The 14,551-nt window shown below is 40.6% G+C and overlaps 1 protein-coding gene across 1 annotated transcript in view; it reads right to left on the reverse strand.

Moving 5' to 3' along the window:
• Positions 1-2,842: 2,842 nt before the first annotated feature.
• The window catches only part of LOC128687615 (probable peptidoglycan muropeptide transporter SLC46), a 99,105-nt gene continuing 87,396 nt past the window's right edge, over positions 2,843-14,551 (reverse strand). Inside the window, exons 5-6 of the mRNA XM_053775170.2 lie at positions 11,619-11,775; positions 2,843-7,860 (exon numbers count right to left, since the gene is read on the reverse strand). Coding sequence (XP_053631145.2) covers positions 7,527-7,860; positions 11,619-11,775 — 491 coding nt within the window. The 3' untranslated portion in view covers positions 2,843-7,526. The remainder of the gene's footprint in view (positions 7,861-11,618; positions 11,776-14,551) is intronic.

Below are 14,551 nucleotides of genomic sequence, written 5' to 3' on the forward strand. Positions count from 1 at the left end.
TAATAAAGGGGATATTAACAAGGTCTTGAGGATATCTCTCCAAGAGAGAACCCGCAGTAATGGATTTAAATTAGATAAGTTTAGATTTAGAAAGGACATAGGAAAGTATTGGTTTGGAAATAGGGTAGTTGATGAGTGGAACAGTCTACCTAGTTGGGTTATTGAGGCTAGGACTTTGGGTAGTTTCAAATTTAGGTTGGATAAGTACATGAGTGGGAGGGGTTGGATTTGAGAGGGGCTTGCACATCGGAGCATGTTTCTTGAGTGGCATTGAAAATTGGGTTGGTCAAATGTTTGTTAGTGGGATGAATTGTAAAGGACCTGCCTAGTATGGGCCAACAGGCTTGCTGCAGTGTTCCTCTTTTCTTATGTTCTTATGTTCTTAGAATAGTTTGTGGGTGAGTTGTGCAAAGGACCTATCCAAGTTGGGTCGGCGCGCGTCAGGTGTTTAACCGTTGTGGGATCTGATAGTGAGGTGCTGGCCAGACCCCTTATATAGCTTCCTTGGATGCTTTACTTTCATAGTTCCTTGATAATGTGAGTAGTCACGAAAGCGCTTGGAATTTCTATATTCTTTCAGAGTGGTTGTTTTGCACATATATATATAATATTATCTCGCCTTGACCAGAATTGCAAATCATATCAATACCATCCTAGTGTTGATAGAAATTTTAAAGTATGGTCTCTAAACCCAGCCTTTCATGATTCCCTAAATAAGTTTAAGGTACGTATATCCTATCTAAAGGATTCTCAGACTCTAGCCGCAGTGAAATATACAACAAATATTCCTCGGGATCCTGGCTATAAGCTTGTGACCAACGAGAAGTTTTTAGATATCATCAGAGTTTGATTTACAAGTAACAGCTTACAAACAGTATATATAACCATGACCAAGATTGAAACCATGTGAATACCATCCCAGCTTTGTAAAAGAGTTTGAATATAACATTTGAAGCCATTGTCTAATGGCAATCAGTAGGTTTAGCGATTCTTTTTGCTTGTAATAATAATAATAGCATTCCGAGTCTTCCTCTGACTGAGATACACCAGTGTTGAAAGCTTGAAGCTGATCCAAAGAAACATCATTAAGTTAAAGTGGCTTTCGTTTGATATTTTCATTTATAAAATTGGTAAAATCACAAACAAAGAGCACATTGACGCTTCAAATCTTCTTCTAAGAGATACTTCATTAAAAATTTGATGATGATCCGAAGTGGCGTACACTGCATGACGACAGAGGAAGAACAACAAATCTGACACCTACTACAAGTATCTACTTTATGGACAGCGATACGTGATCTTCCGGTTTCCTATAGAGGTATTCCGTTCAGGGATTATTTTACAGTCATCTCTGCCCGTCTTCGCTGCCGTTGACAACAACAGTGGTCGGACATTCACCATAAATTTCACTCTATTAAACTGTTTTTAGGTTTGTGGCCATCTTCTTACAACTGTTGCCGTACTCGGGAGACTGCGCTCTCCCGTCTTCGCATCGGCAATACCCGCCTTACCCATGGGTATCTCATGGAACGACACCTTATTCCTCTCTGTAAGGTTTGTCGGGTTCCTATTTCGGTTCTTCACTTTCTTGTGGATTCCCCGGTTTACCAGCGAGCTCCCAGGATTTACCTCCATCGACGCCGCCGCCCTACCGCTGTTACCTCATCTTCCCTACTTGCAGACGGTCCTGCCTTTGACTTACGATCATTTTTTGACTTTCTCAGCAACTGCTTTACTATTTGAACTCTGACACATTGCCCTTAGCGTCCCTTCCAGCTCTTTTCTCCCCTCACCTCTGATCCCCTCCTCACCTAGCTGTTAATAGCCCCGGTACTATTTTCTGCCCCGCAGCGCTGCATGATCCTTGTCGGTTTAGCGATTTATTTGATAATTACTTTACGGAGCTACCTAATCTGGTTCGTTAGGGTGGACTCCTTTTACCTATTATCATGATTATTGGGGAAATGCTAAACCTGTAGGGGGCCATACAATACCTGGAGCAACAGAAGAGAGTTCCTGTCCCAGGAATCTCATCCAGGTACTGGAAACCTTAACTCTGTTCAAAGAATGTATTGCAGTGAGATAAAATATTTGACTTTAAAACTGGTATGAAAGTGTCAACATCTGTGGTACCATGTAGGTTATACCTAGATTGTGTGTACCTGTGTACCACTGCCCAGCACGTGTACCTGTGTACCACACAGTTGTACCCAGCACGTGTACCTGTGTACCACACAGTTGTACCCAGCACGTGTACCTGTGTACCACACAGTTGTACCCAGCACGTGTGTACCACACAGTTGTACCCAGCACGTGTGTACCACACAGTTGTACCCAGCACGTGTGTACCACACAGTTGTATCCAGCACGTGTGTATCACACAGTTGTATCCAGCACGTGTGTACCACACAGTTGTACCCAGCACGCGTGTACCTGTGTACCACACAGTTGTACCCAGCACGTGTGTCCCACACAGTTGTACCCAGCACGTGTGTACCTGTGTACCACACAGTTGTACCCAGCACGTGTGTACCTGTGTACCACACAGTTGTACCCAGCACGTGTGTACCTGTGTACCACACAGTTGTACGTAGCACGTGTGTACCTGTGTACCACACAGTTGTACCCAGCACGTGTGTACCTGTGTACCACACAGTTGTACCCAGCACGTGTGTACCTGTGTACCACACAGTTGTACCCAGCACGTGTGTACCTGTGTACCACACAGTTGTACGCAGCACGTGTGTACCTGTGTACCACAGTAAAAATAGTAAGAATAGCAATAATAAATGAAGTAAATATTAACTCCGAGGTAATAATAAACTCAAACTTTTGTCTCCATTTTATTGAAGTATTTTATAATATTTTTTAATATGTCGAACGTAAATTTTTGTCAAAAAATTTTTTTTATTACTCCGTCAACATCGTGTATAAAAGCCATATACATATAAAAACAATACAGCGTATATTATATATACTCTAACATACATGAATTAGTGGACACATACATATTAATACATTATAATACATTATAATACATTAGATGGTACTCGGCTATATTTCACGGAAAGAATACTATACATGGACTATTTTTAGTGCTATTTTATACATGAACTAATTTATACACGAAAAGTATATAAAACGTACAAAAGCTATATTTACATGGGCTATATTTACAAGGATTATATATGAAATATTATACATGGACTGTCTTATACATAAATTTTCATGAATCAGATATATACAAAATTCTACACTAGAATATAAAGACTATATATAGCAGTGGCTATGTAATTTAATATACGTAATATTCACAGATTATTATACACAGAAGAGCTCCCACACGACCTATAGTCCTTTACTCTGTAAAGTTGTTTAATATGTTTATTATACACCACTTACCCATCCTGTGGGCGGTAGTCAAAAGATTACAGAGGTACATAATTGGTCCAGGGACTGGACTCCAAAGTTTTGATAGCTGAGCAATTTACAAAGATAATGAACTCACAATTTACGAAGGTAATGAACTCCAGGTAGGTCTAGTCACAATCATGACAAGTTACAAAGGTATTTACAGATTACAGAGGTACGTAATGGGTCCAAGGACTGGGCCCCCAAAGTTTTGATTCTGCATAGGAAGCATAGGAAAGCATGAGGAAATATCCAAAATCTATGACATAGCTAACGATTTGAAATACCCAAGAAACGTAATTGGTAAATCTTTTAAAATTGCTAGAAATATTTTTTACAATCCAAAAAGGGACAACCAGCCTTATTCAACTAAAAATATGTTGGTTCTCCCTTACCATGAAAACTTGGTTGATATGCCTTCTCTTCTTAAGACTTTAATATCAAAGTTGTATTTAAAAATCTAGATACAGTAAAAAAAACTTTTGATAAAGAATTCCCCCCAAAATGCTGACGGATGTGTCTATAAGATTCCTTGTAAAATTTGCGAAAAAGTTTATTACGGTCAAACTGGTAAAAGTCTCGAACTAAGATTAAAACAACATAAATATAGCATTAGAACTGGACAAGATTCCAATGCTCTATTTATTCATGTGAGAGATTTTAACCATCCAATTGATTTTCAAAAAGTTGAAAAAGCTGTATCAAGCAAGTCTATGGTCGACTGGAATATAATTGAATCTTGTTTCATAAAAAGCAGTTTTGACAATAATATGAATATTTCCTTTGGTTTATATAAATTAGATCCATTTATAATAGGATTTGGGAAGAATTTAATTATACATTGGACAAATAATAAAATTTTAAAATTCTTAATTCTTGGGTAGAATAGTTTGTGGGTTGCGTTAAGGACCTGTCTAGTTGGGCCAGCGGGCCTGCTGCAATGTTCTCTTTCTTATGAGTCGAGCGTCAGGTGTTGCTTTGTTGTGGGGTGTGATAGTGAGGTGTGGGCTAGACCCTTTATATGCCTTCCTCTGATGCATTACTTTTATTGTTCCTTGATAATGTGAGTAGTCGCGAGAGCGCTTGGAATTTCTCTATTCTTTCACAGTGGTTGTTTTGCATATTCTGAAACCACCTGTTTACTGTGATCTTATTGCGTATATATATATATATATATATATATATATATATATATATATATATATATATATATATATATATATATTATAAATTTATTAATATTTTTATAACACATTGTGTGTGTGTTCGCTCTCAACAGTTACGAACGAGCAATCACTCGTGTTGAGTTTGAGTACGTCTGGGGGTAATGGAAAATTCCCAGAACATGTTGGTGTTGTTTGGACTAATGTGATAATCACAAGAAAACTGCGTTATTACTCTTTTAAGCAAAACCTAAGTACATTCGACGGCCCTATGTTGGTTTTTTGATAGGTTACTGAGGGTATGATCTACCGTTTACCATCATGTTTCAATGCTTTTAATATAATAATCTTTATTTTTCCAGGCCTAGCTGACATCAGTGACATACTACTACATAGAAAGCCGCTTATTAGGTGGAGCATTTCGGGCAAATTAAGTCAGTATTGTCCCATGATGCGATCCACACCAGACCAGTCGACTAACACCCAGGTACCCATTATTACTAAAGGGTGAACATAGACAATCGGTGTAAGGAAACACGCCCAGTGTTTCAACCCTCGCTTAACTGTTGTCTTTTGCTGCATTTTTAATACTTTCTATGATCTCTGGTACCAGAGGATCGGCGGTTGGTCGACCCTGATTGGAGACTCTTGTACTTCAATTTCCTCGTTGCTTCCCACCGAGCGAGTGCTTCCCACCGAGCGAGTGCTTCCCACCGAGCGAGTGCTTCCCACCGAGCGAGTGCTTCCCACCGAGCGAGTGCTCCCTACCGAGCGAGTGCTGCCCAGCACTACACACTGCTACCAGGCTACTGAATATTAAAACTAATCTAAATAATAATTTGATTAGTTTAAAATTGCCCAGCTCGTGCCGTGTGGTAACGACACACACACACACACACACACACACACACACACACACACACACACACACACACACACACACACGTAGCCATGAATTTCTTGTTTCTAACAAACAATTCAGTGTCTCTACTGCGTTTATTTTTTTTAGAGACATTACAAATATTTCTATTAGTTTTAAAATCCAGTTTTATTTTGCCGACTTTTTTTCCATGTATCAGCTTTTTAAAACTGAAATCAGCTTTATCTTAGCTTCCTCAGTACCGTGGCCTTCATAGTCCATGTCTCAGTAATGTGTTTATATCACATACTGGTTTAGAAAACATAGAAAGCGTTTCGGTCCCATGACCGAAACGTTTTCTAATAAACATGTCCTAGTGTTTGTTTACGTGTCCTTCTAAACTAATTTGTAGGTATCTATTACCAAGTTTATACCGTCTCACTTAGCCTCCAGGAATGTATGAAAAGAAGTCTTACAATTTAATTAAGCTCTTCCAGTTTGGTGCCTGGAAGCTGTTGAAGAGTTCTTATCCAAGAAATTAGAGCAACCCTCCCTCGGATCAAACTTGATTGCCCTCCCACCCTTATTCGCAATGGTCTGTATGATCCTAACGGTTTTATCGCTTCCTTAGGAATAAAAAAATTCGTCGTAAATTAAGAGGTAGTATTACGAAGCATCTTAAACGGTCGTGAAATTGTAGATTATTCCATTCCGATATTCTCCAGACGTGACCAGTTCACGAGTGCTGTTCCATAACTCTCTATGACAACATGACCGTAAACACATTTACGGAGCAACTTGCAATGTACACTGACTGATCTTGTGATAGCCCGACTTATGCTTGCTTACAAGTACTTCTGGCACTTTGGCAGACACAGATGATCATATTAAGTGTGATTAGCCTTATAGTCATTCTTGAACACTATGTGTCTGATTGGCCACTTATTGAGAAATATAAATATAGCATAATAACCTGTGATATGTCAATGTATCTTATTAAGCAAATTCACTAAATTTGTTTCTAACAGATAAGACAAATTGTAAATTTACAGTACATCCAGATGCGCTCCTTTCAACCATTTTGAGGCCTATTTCTTAGGCCTCGTGTATCCATTTGCCTTTGCGCTATCATCCAAAGGATGGACGTGGGGTGCACAATTAACTTGTAGCTATAGCAGCAATACCTAAATCAGTACTGCTGGAGTATGCCCGCGGAATACGAATAAATTCAAGAAATAATGTACTCATTTGTATAACAGGTCTTTATAAAATATGAATGGTAAGCAGGAATAATATATATTCTATATTTCGGAGAAGAGGTCAAGATCAATAGCCATGGCAGAGCAGAAGAGTAGGAAGGATTGGAATGAAGTATGATAATTTATTGGCAAGGGGAAAGATTATATATAAATGATATTAAATATTGACAAGTATTTACTTGGAGTCTCTTCCGGAGGTCATCGCCCTTGCTAAGAGTGCAGGGGAAGTCAGGAGGATAGGAAGAGTGAGGGTATAATTAAAGGTACACGTGTTATCGGGAAGAAAGTGTGCAGGTAGAACCAGAAGTAAACAGGTAGAAACAGGAATGTGCAGGTAGTGCCAAGAGTGAACAGGTCGTCGTGAGAGTCGTCAGAAGAGAGAGAGCACCCGTCGCTAGTCCTCGACAAAATTCTGACTCGAGTTCATCACATCCATTACACAAAGGAGTAGTTCTGTTGACGTCCAGCGGATAAACGAGAATCGCTGTTGTTCGTTTCGCCGCCTGGGGTAAACTCGGGCACTCTCTTGTCAAGTAAACCTAAGAATAATATCTTTATATAATATATACATATTCTACGACCATAGTCAGTGGCTTAAGCTGCCAGAGAGCATGATTCAGTAATGTCATGGGTTGTGCTCCCAGCACTTAATAGTGCAGCAGTAACTTTTAACCTAATCTCAAACAGTGACATACACTCATGGAATTTATACGTCATGCAACTCTCATTTAGTATCATACACTTTGTACATAATGTACAATATAGATACAGAAACTATATTTACAATGTGTACCAGTATTCAACATGCAATAGTATGTGCAGTTGTATAAAAGCTTATGATTTCGTTATTTCGATGTCGTCGTAGGCGGCGTTGTCGTAAGAGTTACGACTTCCTCCTTCCTCCGCTTCGCTCTCCTCCTCCGGCTCCTCTGGGATGGTCTCCAGGGGCTTACCGTAACTGTACTCAATCATGGGCGCCTCAATACTAAAGTTGATAGCAGAGAGGAGGATGGTAGCCAGGCGGATCTTGCCGTTGCTCTGCTCGTCGAAGAGCCAGCGGGAATCCTTGCGGACCACCAGACTCTTCTCAGTGACGGGTCCTTGAGGTGGTGGCGGCTCTGCGGTCTCCACCATGTAGTTGCCTCCCCTGCCAGCCAAGATCACCACACTGAGGAGTACAAGGGATGTGAATGTCACGTCATATTATAAACTAGGGAATATAATGTAACTTGTCAGTAGAAATATAAAGTAGATGTGTGTAACTGTAATTTCATGAAGCGAAAATGATCCCAATACCAAGCTGGACCCGTAAAAGATTTTTTATTCAAAGAATTAGGGGCTACCTTCTCCTTCCCGAGATCGACTCTAATTACTTCCTATTACCCCGGCACTGAATGTCCCCTACTGAATTAGCACGTTCTTATAATTATAATACTCAATACTACATTTATTCGTTCTGTGTAAGCATTAAAATGCCTTTCCAAGGTTTCAGTAAACATATGAAGTTTGTAAGAAGTGATTAAATTCTTCTAGTGAGTATAAGTTGGCAGGCGGACTTGAGACCAACTGCATTGCTTCCCTCCTTAACAGGAAGTACCAGTTACCACAGTGACAATACCAATTAACTTTTGCTGTTCTTTAATTTCTTTTTGTTTTCTGCTGAAATTGCTTTTCAGAATTTTGCTCATGAATACCACGAGTTAAACTTGTCAGCCTTCATAATGTGTATATCAACGGGAAAGTTCTTTATGGCTCTCATCAATACACGAAGAACTGAACCTCAGGCTCTTTTTGCCTCCTGTCCACATTATTTTTGGGTTTGATTTTTTTCTCCAACACTTTTAAATTCATAATTCAATATTTTTGTGGGGGGGAGGGGTTGTAGATCAATTAATGTTTAAGTTTACTACCGTTAGAAGGCTGCTCGTGACTTTATAACTTTTCTTGTACGTAGATCTGGTAAAACTCCTTTGGGGAGTCAGCTGATTACTTCTGAGACTAAGAATGCTAAATCAAATCACACTGAATGTAATTGTTTAGACAGAGGAGCCTCGTTCTTGTGCTGCGGCACCAATGCTGTTCTTATGATGTGCTGTTTCGTTTTCGTCGCTGTCTCCTCACATATAATGGAATTAATTGTTTTAGGACTTTTAGGGATTATTGTTCCTGATGTGCTGTCCAAATTTATCACAGATGGAGATCACCATTTTTTCAGTTGTCCAAGACATCACAATACCTCTCGGTGATTTTTTTTTTTTTGGGGGGGGGGGGGGGACGGCGCGTGATAGCTCAAATTTAGTGAGTCTTGTGGTCTTTTTAACTGTCATTAGATTTACTCTTCTTGTTGAATATATTTTCAGTGTTTGTGTACAATGCTCTGACAGTTTTTCTGTCCTGCCTATTGGCTGCCGGAGCTCTCGTTTGTTTAGCGTTAGGTTATTTAATTAGCTGGAAGTGGGTGAGGGTTGGGGGACAAAGAGGTGGTTGAGTGGGACAATAAGGTTATACTCGCCTCACTATCTTTTATTCTAATAATGTGGTAGGCTCTTGGAAAGATGTCATCTGTTAACGAACTTATTTTTGCTTGTTTTCTGTGTTTGTAGTAAAACTAAGTCATTCTTTCCTATTCTGTCATTAAGCTTGATGATTTGATTGGCTATTTCCTTTAATACTTGAACATTACCTTGATGCACATTTCATTCTGCCTTTGGTTGCCTGGGTTCTTCTTGATACGTGGTTCTTGACGTCTCGTGGATGGGTGAGGGTGGGAGTGAAGAGAAGTGATGGGGGAGAAATCATATTGGCAGAGGTGCAAGAAAGTGGCAGGATGGTATAGGGAAATGGGTGACTGAAGGTGAATTTAGCTTGGTTAGAATTCTCTCCTATATGTACTCGCCTAAGTGTTTTCAGGGGTAGAATCTTAGCTCCTGGCTCCGCCTCTCAACTTTGAGCTTGTCAGATTCACTGCCTATTAGCCTCGTAGCCCTATTGTTCCTACTCTTAAGATTGTATATGGATCTTACCTAAACCACATCTTCGTTGAGGTCATTCCTCTTCCTGATCACCCTGGCAATCAATATACATTTCCTGACATCTCTGTAATTCATCTGTCTTTAACTTCTATCTGTGCCCCCGAATACTTGTTTACTGAATGGTCTGTTCCTGCCTGCTCTATCAGTGCCTCTGAGAATTTCGTATGTGATGTCTTCCCTGAGTCTTCTCTCTTCCAGTTCCATTAGTCAGGTTAGTTTCTCCTCGTATCTCATGTCTCTTGGTTCTGTAACTAGCCTCGTTGAATATCGCTTCACTTTCTTCAGTTTCTTAACATATTAAAGTGCGAGTTCTCATATTCTGTTTCACCTATGTCGGATAAATCTAGTTCATCTTCTCCTTTATCTCTCTCTCTCTCTCTCTCTCTCTCTCTCTCTCTCTCTCTCTCTCTCTCTCTCTCTCTTGACGGGTCTTTAACACTGTGTGTGTGTGAAATGAGCAAAGAAAAATATGGAGAAGGTAGACGGTGGTCTGAATGTAAGCTGGAGTGGGATGCAAGGTTTTAAGTAGGAGATAGAGGAATGATGGGAGAGAACTGGTTAGGATGAAGAGACAGTTGGCAGGGGTTGAAAAGAGGAATGGTGTGGGTAGGTGAGAGGGGGAGGGAAGGCTCTGTGAAAGAAAGAGTAAGCAATTTTTTTTATAGGTTAAATTTACAGATGTTTTCAGAGACTGATGTTTAATAAATCGACAATGTTTATACTAAGACATTATTATCATTGATATGCACTGATGATAAGTTATGAATATTTGTCTCTGGGTACTCCAACAAAACCAAATAGTGAGATTTATATTTATTTTGGTCGCCTGTGCTTGTGGTGTGTGTGTGTGTGTGTACTCACCTAGTTGTGCCTGCAGGGGTCGAGTCACAGCTCCTGGCCCCGCCTCTTCACTGGCCGCTACTCGGTCACTCTTTCCGCTCCATGAGCTTTATCATAGTTCTTAAAGCTATGTATGGATCCTGCCTCCACTACATCACTTCCCAGACTAGTCCACTTCCTGACAACTCTGTGACTGAAGAAATACTTCCTAACATCCCTGTGATTCATCTGAGTCTTCAACATCCAACTGTGACCTCTTGTTATTGTGTCCCATCTCTGAAATAACCTGTCTCTGTCCACCTTGTCGATTCCTCTCGGTATTTTATATGTCGTTATCATATCCCCCCTATCTCTCCTGTCTTCCAGTGTCGTCAGGTCGATTTCCCTTAACCTCTCCTCGTAGTTCCTTAGCTCCGGGACTAGTCTTGTTGCAAACCTTTGCACTTTGTGTGTGTGTGTGTGTGTGTGTGTGTGTGTGTGTGTGTGTGTGTGTGTGTATCTACTACACGAGGGTTATTTAGGCTGCATGTCTCATGTACACCAGTCAAGGATACATTAATTTCCAAATTAGCGGTTAAAATAAATTTTCAGTGTATATTGACCGAGAAATAAACATCTCTCGGGGTATATACACTGAGAGATACAACCTCTCGGTGTAAATATTATTTATGTAATGTTATTATGAAAATTAAACGAAGTCCTTAATTGTTTTATAAAGTGTACGTTTTAAATTACAGATACATTTTTTCTGGCGTCGAAGCCATGTTATACCAACTTGTTTTTGGTATATGAGTTATTCCTAAGCGATGATATCTCGTACGACGATGTAACATCTTTACCGAAGCTGAAATTAGTGATGTCACAGCACTTACACCAGGACCAAGATGACAGTACGTACAGGAAGATAAGGATTAAGACGAAGCTTTCTTAAGAAAGGACCTAAAGTACATGAAGGTGAGGGTAGTGAGGCAATTAGTGAACGTGAAGACGCGGTACTTGCATGAAGATGAGGAGTATGAGGCAGTAAAGTTCAGAGTGAGGACGCAGTACTTACACGAAGATGAGGACCATGAGACAGTTAACGGAACTGCCGAAGAAGAACTGCGCCCCGGGAAAGATGTTGACAGTGGAGTGGTAGACAGCGGTGTAGAGGGAGAAACTCAACATGGGCATCACCCCGTCCAAAGCTCCCAGCACCGCTGACACCTTACCTGCAACACACACACATGGTCACTGTACCTGCAACACACACACATGGTCACTGTACCTGCAACAAACACACACACACACACACACACACACACACACACACACACATGGTCACTGTACCTGCAACACACAAAGTGCCTTTCACAGAATGGTAACTAACAAACATGGTCACTGTGCCTGCAGCTCTCACGCAACACAAATCTGCTCATTGTTCATACAACACGTATGGCCACCGTACCCTCTGAATATCTTTTCCGGCTTTATATTTTTCCCCAGGTTCGTCGCTAAAATCGTAAGGTTCACTTCCTTTAGACTTTAATTGCAGTGTTTTCCTTTCAATTCATGGGACTGAAAATTTATCGAATCCATGGGTTTTTCCTAAATTTCTGTAGGTAAGAGATCAGGTGAGAGCCCTTTGCTGCACAGAGCTTCTTAAAAAGCTTTGTTTAGGTCCTTCAAGACTGTCTTTAGATTTCCCGAGTATGAAAGTCTCTCCTAGTGTTTAGAACTCTGCAGTCAATCCACCTCCGCCGTCTCTTGCTTGATCTCTGTAATTCAGTCGTAGAACTTTTAATAGGTTCGTAAAGCAGAATTTGATGTACATTAATCCCTCCTGATCTTCGGTAACGAATTTCTTTTCTAATGTGGTTGGAGGGATTCCAGTCTCGGCTCCTGGCACCACTTCTCAATTACTCAGGTACGGTAGCGCACTATTTCTGTTCACACTAGACCCATCATACCTATTTTTTACAACGGTGTAAGGAATCTTCATCCACTAAGTTCTCATCCTGTAAGTTTCACTTCTTAACCACCACGTCTGTTTCTCTCTGTCTCAGTTCCTCTCCTCTCAGTATGTCTGTCACAGCGAGTCTTCTGAGGATCTTAAATCATGATCATGTGTACTTCATTCTTTTCCTCTCCTCTATGTACATGGGAGTACATGGAAAAGGCACATAGCGGAGAACTTATAAATACACACTGAGGCTGCTGAGAACAACTATCTACTTCTATCAAAACTACGAACTGTTGTGTATTATCCAAGTGTATGAGTCAATCATAGTAAAGCCCAAGGCTCTGAATATGCTTGTGGGGAGAGCGGGTTTAGGATGAGTGGGAACATGGGTTTTAATAAGGTATTCAGGCACTTTGTGGTATAAACAAGGGCTGATTGCCCCTCCAGCGCTCACACGTGCGTCATCTCAGCCCATTACGCTTAATAAGCTTCGCGTATTGCATTAAATATTTGCAGCTGTATTTCTAGGAAGGTGTTCCTGCCTGCCATTGGTATTCTCAGCTGCACCAGTGAACAAAAACTGGACGGGTGGGGTCTGTGGCTCCGTTACTAGCATAAAATTTCCACCACCACCACTACCACTACTGCTGCTATTCCCCCACCACAACTACCACTGCAATCTCACCACCTCCACTGCTACTGTTGTCTCCCTACCACTATCACTACCACCGCTACTGCTATTCCCCACTACCACCACCACACCACAATCACCACCATCACTACCTCTAGCCCCATCAGTACCATCACCACCTCCAGCACCACTGGTGTAGCTCGTAGTTTCCCGCAGTCTTCCTCTGCTTGCATTTTCATCATTAACTTTGGTTGGTTTGCAAAATTTGAAATATAAGATGGTATTCCCTCTGGTAGGTCATTGAGGTATACTAGGACTGGTATGGAAACTACGACTGAGTGTTTGTGTACTCTGGGAAATACGACTGAGTCTGTGTTTCAGTTCTCACTGAGAATAGATTACACTGTTCAAGAATTCCTTCAATCTATGCCAGTATCTTGACCGAAGTTCCTACTTGTGTCAGTATTTTTTTTTCCTTCGTTTCATTGTATTTAAGGGGTTTCTTGAAGGCAATGAATATGCAGTCTTCGCACAGTTTTCTTGCTCGATATCCATTGGTCAGTTATTAATTTCGTTTATGCTTGAGAGGCATGATCATTCCCTTCCTGAACCAGTGTTCAAGTTGCGTGATGATATCTATCTTGCCAAGGTACTACACTATCTTTTCGTAATCTTTCAAGTGATGGTCATCATGGAATATTGGTATATCATTCCATGATTCTTTTCTGCCACCCTTGACTCTGTCGTGATGCGATCTACGTACATCCCAAATCACACGAGCTTCAACACGCCCAGTAGCTGGGTTAAGCCCTGGATCTTTGTTTTCCCATAGTAGAACTACTCTCACAAAACCTAATAATCTATCCCGTCTAACACACTCAGTAGTCCCCTCCTTCTTCCACCACCCCAAAATAAATGTTTCTTTGCATAAAAAGCAGGTAAGCGCTCTTCTTGAATACTGTAATCACGTTAGGTATCTTCGGGTATCTGGCTGTTTTTCTGGCTGTGTTTGGTTGAAATTCATTGTTGTTGGTTCTGGGGGTGAAAGGGTACAAAATGAATGGGAGTCCTTTATGTGTACGTTTCACTTAACACTGATAAAGTCCAATGCTGGGTGAAATGTTGTCGAAAGTACTCCACTGTATTTGTTTCTTTTCTTTTTCACCTGTGGTCATCTCGTCAGTGTCCACCAACTATCCTGTCAGTGTAGCAACTTTTTTTTTCTTTTTTCTTTTAGCATCTAAGGTAGTATGCTGACAAGACCTGTTGCTTTTGTCGTGTCTGTTTCTCTCTTTCTGTAAAAAAAAAATATTTTCTACCACTCTTCTCTGGATATTTGCTAATTCTGTATGAACAACTGCTCCTCTCTGTTCCACTGTTGCCTCGACACTGACGAAGATCCTCCATAATTCTG

This window comes from Cherax quadricarinatus, chromosome 1 (genome assembly GCF_038502225.1).
Source record: "Cherax quadricarinatus isolate ZL_2023a chromosome 1, ASM3850222v1, whole genome shotgun sequence".
Lineage (NCBI taxonomy): Eukaryota > Metazoa > Arthropoda > Malacostraca > Decapoda > Parastacidae > Cherax > Cherax quadricarinatus.